The sequence below is a fragment of the Saimiri boliviensis genome, chromosome 9, assembly GCF_048565385.1.
Source record: "Saimiri boliviensis isolate mSaiBol1 chromosome 9, mSaiBol1.pri, whole genome shotgun sequence".
Lineage (NCBI taxonomy): Eukaryota > Metazoa > Chordata > Mammalia > Primates > Cebidae > Saimiri > Saimiri boliviensis.
In genome coordinates this window covers 111,244,099-111,257,261 of record NC_133457.1, presented here as the reverse complement: position 1 = coordinate 111,257,261, position 13,163 = coordinate 111,244,099, and the positions used below count along the sequence as shown (strand labels likewise).

Genomic DNA, 13,163 nt, shown 5'->3' with positions numbered 1-13,163 from the left:
GCGCTGATGGCTGGACATGGTTGTATCTCCTCCCCATACTGTGAATGACACATGCACTGCTTACTGCCTCAGCCTTATTTTTACACACAATTATATGAGAAAGGCCCAGCTGGCAACCAAGTACCTCAATTACAGGGAATTCTCATTCTCTTTCACGTTTGCTCCTGTGCTCCAACTCTTTTCTAAACTACCAATGCTGAGATTTCTACAGAGTCACAAAATAAAGCCCCACCTATTTTGAGTGCCATGAGGAACTTGTTCCATGGACAACATGCCATCGGACCAGGAACCCAGTTGGTTAGATGATGCTGCCTGGCCATAGGGATTAGCCCCCATTCCCATGGGGATTTCACCAGGCCCTGGGGGAGCAAAAAGAAAGCACAAATTCTTGAATAAGAGCAAAAGTTATCCTGAAACATCTAATTTTCTCTTTATATAAAGGGGGAAAGAGGGAGACTTACTCATTTGAAGCATCTGCTGCTGCTGTTGCTGCGGCTGCAACATTGGTCTCGCACCTGGTATGCTATTAGACCGAAGAGGCAACGTGGGCACAGAGCCACCCAGTGCAGCTCTGGGTAAAGAGGTATTATAATCCCCTCCTGGTCTTCCCATGGAGTTTGAATTCATAGGTTCCATTCTGCTAGCCTTTGAGTTTGGTAAGCCCCAGTCTCCTGAGGAAGGAGTCTGAGTCACAGTCACATTTCTGTTTGGTCCACCTAAAACAGGTAGAGATACTTAGGTCTTTTCCATATTATAATGAAATCCTTCTTACACCATATAAGTATAGCCATTACACACAATATCAGCCTTGACAAAACAGCACTTTGTCATGGTAAGAGAAGGGCTAGCCAACTGTGGAGACAAAGGCCACTATTCCCACGTATTCAACAAGTTGGAAAATGTCATAGACCAAAAAACTCTTCAAGAGTTTACATAACCAAGACATAGAATAAATGAAGGATATTCATGGAAGAAACATACTTAAGTTATTCAAAAAGTTATTATTAACTCCCAATTACTTAGATGGCTTTAAGTATTTTAAATATGACTTTCCAAAAATAACTCATAAACACTAATTAGAAATAACATACCCATACTTGAGCCATAGTTTTCCTGACTATCCATCATTCTTGGATTCCCACCCAACATGGGTTGCTTTGGTAACACGGGGAAAGCACTGATATTTTTTACAGGAGGACTTGAGCCAACAGAAACAGGGCTATCCAGAGACACTGCTCGGTTATATGGAGGACGAACAGACTGCACAGACTGTGGACTTTTCAAACCTGTTGAAAACACAATGTAAAAATATTCCTTGGTAATTTAATACATAAATAATCAAGTACAAAACACAAATACTACCACTCCCCATCCAAGAATGTCTTTCTTACAAAAACAAACACTGTCTTCCTTTACAAAATAAGTACCAGCCCCCACCTTCCACCCTCCCAAAAAAGGTCTCATATTCCAAATAAAGTAGAAACAACAATCTCTGTGTTGGCTGATGTACTGAGAACTCTTCTGTAGCCTGATATGGTCACTGATATTCTGCTTCACTTAATATTGAAAAATTCACAAATGCTCCAAACTCCTGAAGGTTCCTGTATATTTGCTTAAGTATGCTGTTTATAATTTTACAATAAACTTAACTAGGTAAGTTGCCTTCTGATCAAAAAGAAATAAAATTCCCTTCTAACCTTTCCCCTGCACACACACTCTATTCCAGCATAGGAAATAATGCCACTGAAAATTAAAGACCATTCTGAGTAACTGTGAATCCTGCCTTTTCAATAGATACATGTATCCATTTTTTTTTTTTTTTTTTTTTTTTTCTGGTCACGCAGGCTGGAGTATGATAGCATGATCTTGGCTCACTGCAACCTCCGCCTCCCAGGTTTAAGTGATTCTCCTGCCTTAGCCTCCCGAGTAACTGGGGCCACAGCTGTGCGCCACCATGCCCGACCTTACCTTTGTTAAACTGATGAAGTAAACACACAGCAACAGGAGAGGGGCTAGATAAGAACTAGCAAACACCAAAGAAGAAAACTCTTAATTAAATGACAAGATTCTGTTAAAAACCAATGGACAGGTTTTAATTACAGTTTGAGTTACCTTTTTTTTTTTTTTTCTTGAGACACAGTCTCACTCTGTCACCAGGATGGAGTGCAGTGGCGCGATCTAGGCTCACTACAACCTCCGCTTCCTGGGTTCAAGAGATTCTCCTGCCTCAGTCTCCCAGGTAGCTGGGACTACAGGTGCACAACAACACACCCTGCTAATTTTTGTATTTTTAGTAGAGACAGTATTATACTATGTTGGCCAGGATGGTCTCAATCTCTTGACCTCGTGATCTGCCAACGTTGGCCTCCTGAAGTGCTGGAATTACAGGCATGAGCCACCGCACCCAGCTGGGTTGCTTTTTAATCCAATTCTCTGTGACTAAGAAAAATATATGTCCTAGTACCTACTCTACTCATCTGGAACAATCAAAGATGAACATTCTTTCTATAATTGCTATGATTACTGGTATTAGAAATGGAAAATTTATTTAAAAGTAATTTTTTAAAAATAGGAAAATCTCAGCTGGGAGTGGTGGCTCTTATCTGTAATCCCAGCACTTTGGGAGGCCGAGGCAGGTGGATCATGACGTCAGGAGTTCAAGACCAGCCTGGCCAATATGGTGAAACCCCATCTCTACTAAAAATACAAAACTTAGCCAGGTGTGGTGGTGTGCATCTGTAGTCCCAGCCACTCAGGAGACTGACACAAAAGAATCCCTTAAACCTGGGAGGAGTGAGCTGTGATCATGCCACTGCACTCCAGCCTGGGCGACAGAGCAAGACTTTGTCTCGAAAAAAATTAAAAAACAGGAAAATGTCCAAAAAGCTTTCTAAAGCACATATAACATAAATTAGTATAGAAAACAGAGGCAGAATATATGTTCTGAAGTTACAATGCTATTTATATCCTGGTCTCAGTGTAAGAGTGTTTACAAGTATGCAGAAAAGTTTCAAAGGCAGCAAAAACTAAACCTAGTTCTTTCTTACCCAGAGAATTCGTTCCTTGAAATATCTGTTGCTTGGTCCCCAGATGACTACCATTTGTGGATACTGAATTATTATAAAAGTCAGAACTAGTCAGATCACCAAGAATAGCATCTAGATTATCCAAGTCTCCAGATCCCTGAAAATTAAAGTTTTAAAAATTAACCTGTGTACATTACTAGACACACAGGTATAAACATACCTATAAGAAAAAAAACCACATATGAATAGAAGTAAAATACAAAAATTACCTACAAAGATAATGCCCAATTTAAAGGTCAGTTTATGATGACCCCCATCTCTAATCTTCCTCCTTAAAAGTACAAATAGTTTAAACTACTGAGATTAAATCACTAGATTTAGTCCTTTCCAAGGGGCATTTTTAAAATTTACCCAAGACATTTAATTCTCAAACTGAAGAATATTTTGCAGGTAACATTAGTCACTAGCAGTGCCTTGATAATTAGCTAACAGACATCTGCATCTACAAATACCTTCTGAAAACAAGTGTGTTAATTAATAAAATCGGCAAGCTGAGATATTCATAGGCATGCTCTAAGATATTCATTGGTCAATATATGTGGCTAATACTAGGTTAAGCCCAATCCTAACTTTAAGCCTTTCATTTGCTCAGGTGCATATTAAGTATCTCCTAGAAGTTTGCGAAGTGCTTATACAGAATGTCACCTTGTACATGAAATTTGATCTTACCTTAAAATCAAAATTATGCTGCTTAATACAAGTTTTCTTTTTTGTGATTACTTCTACCATTCTCTTAATGACCCAGTGTGCCCATTCCAGCAATAAACACCTCCATAAAAAAATTTCAAATTGGGTACTACAGAGTTACAGTCACATTCTAAAACATACACATCTGTTATTTCCAAATTAAATCAGAATACATTTTACTGGTGCCCAAAATAATTATAAAGAAACGACAGCTAAAGAGTTGACTTCCTGGCCGGGCGCGGTGGCTCAAGCCTGTAATCCCAGCACTTTGGGAGGCAGAGGCGGGTGGATCACGAGGTCGAGAGATCGAGACCATCCTGGTCAACATGGTGAAACCCCGCCTCTACTAAAAAAAATACAAAAAACTAGCTGGGCATGGTGGTGCGTGCTTGTAATCCCAGCTACTTAGGAGGCTAAGGCAGGAGAATTGCCTGAGCCCAGTAGTGGGGGGTTGCGGTGAGCCGAGATCGCACCATTGCGCTCCAGCCTGGGTAACAAGAGCGAAACTCCGTCTCAAAAAAAAAAAAAAAAAAAAAAGAGTTGACTTCCTTTAAATAAACCTAAAATGGAAGAATTTGTATATCACACATTATCTTTCTAATACAGAAAAAAGATGAAATATAATGACTAAGCTGAAATATATAGGAAACAAATTACCTCTTCACTGGTTTCTGTCTTAATTTTAGGGTCTTTCTCTTGACTTGAGCTAGGAATGGTAGAGCTGGTACACTGATTCATTTTATTATCCACTCCTTCCACTGGGGGCTGTAGTTCTTTAGAGAGTGCATCACTAGGTTCATCCCTGTCCAGCAGGTATCTAAGAAGTGCATTATTCTCCTTCTTCTTAGGACTCAGTTGCTCCTGCTTGACGACATTTCCATCCCCACAAGAAGTTATACTGCTGGTGTCTTTCCCAGTGGCTTCTGCAGTAATCTTGGCTACTTCAGCTGGTGAATTCCCATTCTGCAGCAACTTGTGCAAAATCCGATGCTTCTCTTGTAACAGTGACCCATGCATACTGGATGTGGAGGATACTCCTCCAGATGTTGAGGAGGAGACGCCAGAAGGGCTGGTAACACTAACAGAAGATTCTTTACAACTTGAATCTAGGGGGGAGTTGGTCAAAGAGGAATGACCCCGGTCATCAGATGAACAGGTAAGTAACTGCAGTAATTTTTTATGTCCTTTGCTTTCCAAAGGACCCCTTTGATTCTCTGACCCCTCAACACTACTCTCCTTACTTTCTTTGTCACTGAGGTGATCTCTGCTATTTGACTGACACATTGAACTCTCCACTGGATTTTGGTCACAATAAAAGCCCAGGGGACTCTTGGAATCCTGACTGCTTACTTTACTTGGCTGGGTTATATTCATATTGGGAGAGTTATCCAATTTGGGGCCTGGTGATGACAGAGTAGATAAAAGAGAAGTCCCCACACCCTCACTGATGGCTTGCAGGGCACTGAGAGAGCTGCTGGAAAAGCTGTGGCTCCCAGTATTGCCAGAAGATCCCATGGGAGAGTGCACACCTGAATTGGAAAAAATTTAGGAAAAGAATTAGACTAGCAGACACTGTAACAAAATACAACTTAATTCTTCAAAGTTTCTATTCATCTGTTTTAGAATAGAAACTTTGAAGAAGTTTATTTCTTTATATTCTTATTCTTTATAAGAATTACAGTAGGATGGAAAGAATTACTTAAAAAGAAAAAATAAATAAAAGGAAATGTCAACACAAATACCTGCAACAGGAGAAAACTGATGTGAGGCCATCTTTGGACTCCCACGATTACGAGGAGAAATCATGATATTCTGCTGGTTGGGGGCAAGACCAGGACTCCCATGTGGGGGGCTACTCATGTTGAGCCCATAGTTGTTGTTCTGGTAGGAAGATGGTGATTGCATGCCTGGCCCAGAGGTCACTGAAGCTATATTACTGGAACCGCCGTACCTAGCTCCACTCATCTGCCCTGTGGTGCTAGCGTCTGCCAAGCCATAGGCCCTGCTGCTTGGCATCTGCAAGCCTTGGTTTGGCGACATACTCATGCCGCCTACCGAACTGTTGCATCCAGCCAAAGGTGGTCTAATCCCTTGTCCAACGGGATTTGGGTTTGGTCTATATCCATTCTGTTCTCTGCAAAACAAACATCAAACATTTACTAAAAAATTATAAGCATGCCTGAAAGCCTTGAATCAGATTTAAAATAAAATAAATTTTTTAAAAAACAGCCAGCCACAGTGGCTCAAACCTATATTCCCAGCACTTTGGGAAGTCAACACAGGAGGATCACTTGAGCTCAGAAGTTAGAGAGCAGCCTGGGCAACATAGCAAGATCCTTTCCTGCTAAAAAAAAATTTTAAACTTAGCCAGGCATGGGGACACACATCTGTAGTCCTAGCCACTCAGGAGGCTGCGGTGAAGGACTGCCTGAGCCCAGGAATTCGAGGCTGCAGTGAGCTGGGATGGCACCACTGCACTCCAGTCTGGGTGACAGATCAAGACCCTGTCTCTATTTAAAAAAAAAAAAAAAAGAAGAAGAGAAAAAAAGGGATGAATTAACTACCCTGGAACTTAACTTTTTAGGCAGCATTCCAATACCTAGTAACAATTCCAATCTACATATTGATCAATTATTTACCTAATAACATATTTTTCAGTAAGCCACAGAATCTGTATGAGTGAGACCACTGTAGTATTATGAAAGACCAACAGTTTGGTTAACTGGAGTATCAGGTGGACTTTATTAGAGTTGCCATGTATCTAGGGCTTCACCTGGAAGTACCTGCAAATTACTCAAGATAATTAATGGGTAAATAGCCTCCCCTTCATGAGTTTCTTATTTGCCACTACCAACACCAACAGTAACTACCTTTAAAGTGTACCCTCCAATTTTAAATTCAGTCCCCAAAGCAATAGGCATCATCAGAAATGAAAGGTAAGACATGTAATCAGATTTTATATGATCTTTTATCCATCTACATTAGCCTTCTCATCCCCTAGCTTTCCTGTAAAGTATTTAATAATCACTTTCACATAAAAATACAACCTTAAACATATCATAATCCAGGAATCTAAACTCATTTCATCAAACCCAGTAACCTTCCTGCGTTTTGTCTCATTATTTTGTCCTTCCCTTTTTATTTTAATAATAAAGCATTTTGAGAACACTGCTGCATTCAGTATTAGAATACACAGGAATCTATCATTACCTCTGAAGAAAGTGGGTTGAGACAAAGCCATGTCGATCATTTGTTACAGGATTTCGGAAGAGTTTGCTTTTTGTCTGTGCAGTCACTATAGTTCCATCAGCCAATGAGAATCGATATACTGGGGTTTCTGCATGGCCATTAAGATAAGCTGTTGGGGAAAAGATCCCATCACTAGTAACTACAGACTACAGTCAGCAAAACAAATATATATAGGAGGCGCTAGGAAATATACTTCAAGTACAACCTTTTTTTTTTTTTTGAGAAGGAGTTTCACTCTTGTTACCCAGGCTGGAGAGCAATTGCGCAATGTCAGCTCACCGCAACCTCCACCGCATGGGTTCAGGCAATTCTCCTGCCTCAGCCTCCTGAGTAGCTGGGATTACAGGCACGTGACACCATGCCCAGCTAATTTTTTGTATTTTTAGTAGAGACGGGGTTTCACCATGTTGACCAGGATGGTCTCGATCTCTTGACCTCGTTGTGATCCATCCAACTCAGCCTCCCAAAGTGCTGGGATTACAGGTGTGAGCCACCGCACCCGGCTTCAAGTACAACATTTCTAAAAATCCAAGGAAAGACTGGATCTGCGCCAAAATTGTCAACAGGGTAAAATAGGAACACTCGGGAATCATTTTCTTATACCACACTGACAAAACAGCAACTACACTCATGTGTATACCAAATATAATGACAAACAAGATCAAGAATAAACTCCAAAACCAGGTATGGTGGCATGCACCTGCAGCCCCAGCTACTCAGAAGCTGAGGCAGAAGATCACTTAAACCCAGGAGTTCGAGTCCAGCCTGGGCAACATGGCAAAGCCCTGTCTCTAAAGAATAAAATAAAATAAAAAGACAAAAATAACCAACTTCAAAATTCTTTACCTTCTTGATAGTGACGTTTCTGGGACCATGACTGCCCATCATTTAGACTAAAAAATCTCTGAATACACCTTCGGATTATATCTTCAAAGCCAGGCCTCATGGAGGATCTCAGTGAATTTGTATCTATATTGACAACCTTTCCTATTAAACAGAAAAAGGAAAAAAGATTTATATCCAGCCCACAAGTATTTACTGGCTGCCTACACATGGCTTAGCACTAGAAAATAAAATAAAAAATATTAAATCTGGCCGGGCGCGGTGGCTCAAGCCTGTAATCCCAGCACTTTGGGAGGCCGAGGCGGGTGGATCACGAGGTCAAGAGATCGAGACCATCCCGGTCAACATAGTGAAACCCCGTCTCTACTAAAAATACAAAAAAAATTAGCTGGGCATGGTAGCACGTGCCTGTAATCCCAGCTACTCAGGAGGCTGAGACAGGAGAATTGCCTGAACTCAGGAGGCGGAGGTTGCGGTGAGCCGAGATCGCGCCATTGCACTCCAGCCTGGGTAACAAGAGCGAAACTCCGTCTCAAAAAAAAAAAAAAAAAAAAAAAAAAAAAAATATTAAATCTTTGTTCCACCTTCTCTGATCCAAATTTCTACTGTACTCAGAGCTTTTCTCCTTAAGGACATAGCACCACAGGATTCTCCCAACATGTTCTGCTATGGAGCATAATAATAAATTTGGTCTTTGTCCAGATTTCTAGCACAGAGCTCCTATCTAAAATCCTCAGAATTTCCTGAATAATAAAAGTATCTTCAGGTTATTCATAAAGAGACCCTCTGGAACAAACCTCAACTTTTACCAATGAGGTGACTTAGGGTGGGGCCTCTAGATGACCTCAGGATGGAGCTGGTAATCAGAAAGACCAAATAATAAAAGGATTAAAACTTTGTTAGTAGTTCCACCTACTAACCTTCAGGAATGGGGGGTGACAGAGAAAAGAGAGCCTGGTGATTAAACTCTATAAAAAATTATTGGCTGGGTGTGGTGGATCACACCTGTAATCCCAGCACTTTGGAAGGCCAAGGAAGGCAGATCACAAGGTCAAGAGATCAAGACCAACCTGGCCAACATGGTGAAACCCTGTCTCTACTAAAAAATACAAAAATTAGCTGGGCATGGTTGGTGGCACATGCCTGTAATCCCAGCTACTCGAAAGGCTGAGGCAGGAGAACCACTTGAACCTAGGAGGAAGTTGCAGTGAGCAGCGACTGTGCCACTGCACTGTAACACCTTTGAGGAAAACTGTTCAAAGAGATTCTATCCCTACAACTATGAAGCAAGAGAAAACACCTGCTTAAAGAGCTAACAGGGACAAATGTTTGCATCTGACAGACGATCACATTTTTGAAAACTTAATACCTACATTTGGAAGGTTAACCAAATATTCATTTCCTAAATGCTGGAAGCTTCTGACAACTTTTGCTTAATATCAAATACAGTGGAGACACAAATACATACTCAAAAATACTATGAAATTAAAGGAGGTTTCATGACAACAGACGGTCCTTAAAAAATGTCTAGGCCTTTTCACCCTAAGCAGCACTAGGGTGGCTGGCAAAAACAAGTGCCTTAACAAAAGTGGCAGAACGGGAACAAAGAAAAAGTGGCTGATCCATTTTCTAAAAAAGATTGGTATGATGTGAAAGCACTAGCTATGTTTAATGGGTAACAAACTAGTCAAAAGGGCTCAAGGAACCAAAACTGCATCTTATGGCCTAAAGAACTGTGTTTTTGAAATGAACCTTGCTGATCTGCAGAATGATGAAACTGCCCCTTGGAAAATTCAGACTAATTACTGAGGATGTCCAGGCCAAAAACTATGTGACCAGCTTCCATGGCTGGTCTTGGATCAGCTTTCAAGCCTTTTCTATGTCTTTGAACACAGATAGAATGATCCAAGCCACGGAAGCTGGTCACATAGTTTTTGACCTGGACATCCTCAGTAATCTTTTCGGTGACAAAATATGCCCCACGGTTAAACGTGGCAGACTATGAAGCTCCTGCTGATGTCAAGATTGCTAATAGTTGTCTGTTTTATGTAGATTTTACTAAGAAATGCAACAATCAGATCTGGACAATCTCTTATGCTCAGCACCAACAGATATGACAAATCTGATGATAATGGAAGTTATGACCCAAAAGGGACAAATAGGTTGAAAGAAGTGAGCAATAAACTGATTCTAGAGAAATTAGGAAAGACATAGAAAAGCTTGTCCACTATTTATCCTTTCTATGACATATTCATTAGAAAAAGTAAAAATACCGAAGAAAACCAAGTTTGATTTAGGAAAATGCATGGGGCTTCACAGTGAAAGGTAATTCTGGAAAAACTGCTGAAGATTTGAAAGGCACTAGTATTGAATAAACTGATGAAGATAAACCACCAGTCCAATAATCTGTTTAAAATTCAGAATTTAAAGGGTGACCAAAAGTCTTATTAATGGCAGAAGGAGGCTAGGGAAAAGGGACAAATGCATTCCAGGAAGCAGTAAATACCTGTGCATTCGTGCCCAAAATAGAGCAGATTTGTCCTCAACCACCTCCCCTGAGTTCAGCCCTAGGCCACATGACAGATACAAAATAGATGTTCATAAAAAGTTTATTAAATGAAACACATCAGGGAAAAAGAATAAAATATCTCCAGAGGTCAAAAAAAGTATCGTGTTGAGTGCAATAAGCCTCCTATAAAATAAGAGATACCCACTGGAAGGCATTAACAGTAACTATGGTAAGTAAGATCTCAGTTTTAAATGATATTAATCACACAAAGCATTTGACTTTTCTTGCTTGGTCATTTTTTTCTTTATCATGTCCTGTTTTCTTTCATGGTTGGTAATTTTTAAATTTTGTAATAAACATGTATTACTTGTATATATACTATGAGATAATTTTCAAAGATGCTACTTGCTAAACTGCTTCAACATACTTTATTTAGTATTTTCAGTAACAAATGTAAAACATGGCTATTCTAGGAGAAAATTAACACTGTCAAACTATAAGAAGTGCAGTGAAAGACCCTCTCTAAAAGGATAAAATAATATATAAAAATTGCTATCGCTATGCTTATCTAAAGGAGAGCAAATGGAGAAAATGTTCAAATATAAAGTAATATCCATCAGTGTACACAGACTATACACTGAATTGTCAAAATAATTCTTTGCTACTTTTTTTATTCTGTGAAAATTAATCTCAAAAAGCCTAAAGACAGGTTACTGAGGATGGCACAAAACGGTTGAATGACTGCAAAAACAGCAATATTTCTTTAAAAAATATTCTGTATTATATATATTAGATATACATATTACAAACATATACATGTATATGTAATAGCTACAGCTATGTTTTATGTTTATGTAAACCTACTCCATTTTATATCACTTGTTAAAGGTCCATATTGCAAAATTAGTGTTACACAAAGCAAAGAATACAGGCTAAGTCAAACTGGCTTAGCTATAAATTTTCTTATTAGCCATGATTTTGGACAATAACCCAATCTCTGTCACCAAGCCTCTGTTTCTTTATCTCTGAGATGGGGCATATATGACAAACCCTTGGCATCCCCATTTACAGTTAGGTGACCATAAGAGTAACCCTGAAGGTAAATAAAAATAATATTGCCACAGTGTTTAACTTCATTAATGCATCTTATCAACCACGATGTCTTTAATTTTTTATTTCTATGATTAAAAAGTAGCAGACCAAGATTGAAACGCAGGTTGCTGTCAAGAATTACTCCCAGCCAGGCACAATAGCTCACAACGGTAAGCCCAGAACTGTGGGAGGCCAACATAGGTGGATCACTTGAGGTCAGGAGTTCAAGACCAGCCTGGCCTACGTGGTGAAACCCCGCCTATACTAAAAATACAAAAATTAGCCGGGCATAGCACATGCCTGTAATCCCTGCTAGGGAGGCTGAGGTAGGAAAATCACTTGAACCCAAGAGGTGGAGGTTACAGTGAGCCAAGATTGCAACACGGCACACCTGCACTCCAGCCTGGGCTACAGAGCAAGACTCAATCTCAAAACAAAACAAAAACAAATGAGAAAAAAACCTCTCAATAATTCTTTTTTTTTTTTTTTGAGACGGAGTTTTGCTCTTATTACCCAGGCTGGAGTGCAATGGCGCGATCTCGGCTCACTGCAACCTCCGCCTCCTGGGTTCAAGCAATTCTCCTGCCTCAGCCTCCTGAGTAGCTGGGATTACAGGCATGTGCCACCGTGCCCAGCTAGTTTTTTGTATTTTTAGTAGAGACGGGGTTTCACCATGTTGACCAGGATGGTCTCAATCTCTCAACCTTGTGATCCACCCACTTCGGCCCCCCAAAGTGCTGGGATTACAGGCTTGAGCCACCGCGCCCGGCCTCAATATTTCTTATTAAATTACCTGTGCTTTTTTTACACATTTCTTTATGATAAATGGGCTTGAAGCTAAAGAAACACTAAATTCTGACACACAATCCCATTTGGAGAGAAAACCAGGTATCCTTAAACTTGTTAACTTATTTCGGGGATTTAAGGTGCCAAACATACCCAGCTCAAATGCCAAGAGTTTTAGCAAAATTCTTTTAGGGCTGCATAAGAAGCATGAAAAATGATACACGTAAAGCACTCACTACAATAGGTAAACATTTCTATGATAGCACAGATTAAAAATAGTTAACATTTACAAAAATTTCCAAAATAAAAATGTACGTACGTACATACGTACACACACACACACACACACACACGATTTTACCTGAAAGATCATGCCTGGTAATAAAACTCTCAGGATTTGATGGATACACTCTTTCTCCTGTAGTAATGCGGCGTGCCACACAGATCATACAAGATTGCAAATCTACAATTTAAAAAATCAGCCTGGTAAGGATTATACTTAACTTTTGGATATGTATGTTCAACTGGCAAGCAAGGACACAGAATTCAGTAAGAAGAGCTGTAACAACATAAGTTACAAAACTACAAGTATGGCCCCTATTTGTTTCATGAACATCAAAAATATATGATAGCTCTTACCTTCCCCTTCCTCCATCATAGCTCGTGGCTGAGACAGGGCAAAGCACTGCATTGTTTCGTATCTCTGGCGCATTTCAGGACTGGTGTTTATGTCTTCCAGAATATCATGTGTTTTCATCAACATACGGCAATTGAATGTATGGCTTTTTTGTCTCTGAGTCTCATTCGTCCAGGAAACTCCATTAACTTTGGAAAACAAATTGAAATGACATTTTGAAAAGCTGGTAACTCAGTCTATGACCATCATCAAGAATTAAAGCTGCATTTTATCA

General features: G+C 39.9%; 1 protein-coding gene across 13 annotated transcripts in view; it reads right to left on the bottom strand.

Moving 5' to 3' along the window:
* NCOA3 (nuclear receptor coactivator 3) overlaps positions 1 to 13,163 on the bottom strand; it is a 142,963-nt gene that overhangs the window by 15,401 nt on the left and 114,399 nt on the right. For 12 of the 13 annotated variants that reach the window (XM_074406630.1, XM_074406629.1, XM_039479290.2 and 9 more), the window contains 10 exons: positions 12,892 to 13,077; positions 12,614 to 12,715; positions 7,869 to 8,009; positions 6,984 to 7,131; positions 5,516 to 5,907; positions 4,431 to 5,302; positions 3,048 to 3,183; positions 1,092 to 1,286; positions 462 to 716; positions 233 to 359 (listed from right to left, as the gene is read on the bottom strand). In XM_074406630.1, coding sequence (XP_074262731.1) covers positions 233 to 359; positions 462 to 716; positions 1,092 to 1,286; positions 3,048 to 3,183; positions 4,431 to 5,302; positions 5,516 to 5,907; positions 6,984 to 7,131; positions 7,869 to 8,009; positions 12,614 to 12,715; positions 12,892 to 13,077 — 2,554 coding nt within the window. The remainder of the gene's footprint in view (positions 1 to 232; positions 360 to 461; positions 717 to 1,091; positions 1,287 to 3,047; positions 3,184 to 4,430; positions 5,303 to 5,515; positions 5,908 to 6,983; positions 7,132 to 7,868; positions 8,010 to 12,613; positions 12,716 to 12,891; positions 13,078 to 13,163) is intronic. The other variant, XM_074406631.1, reaches the window with a different exon arrangement.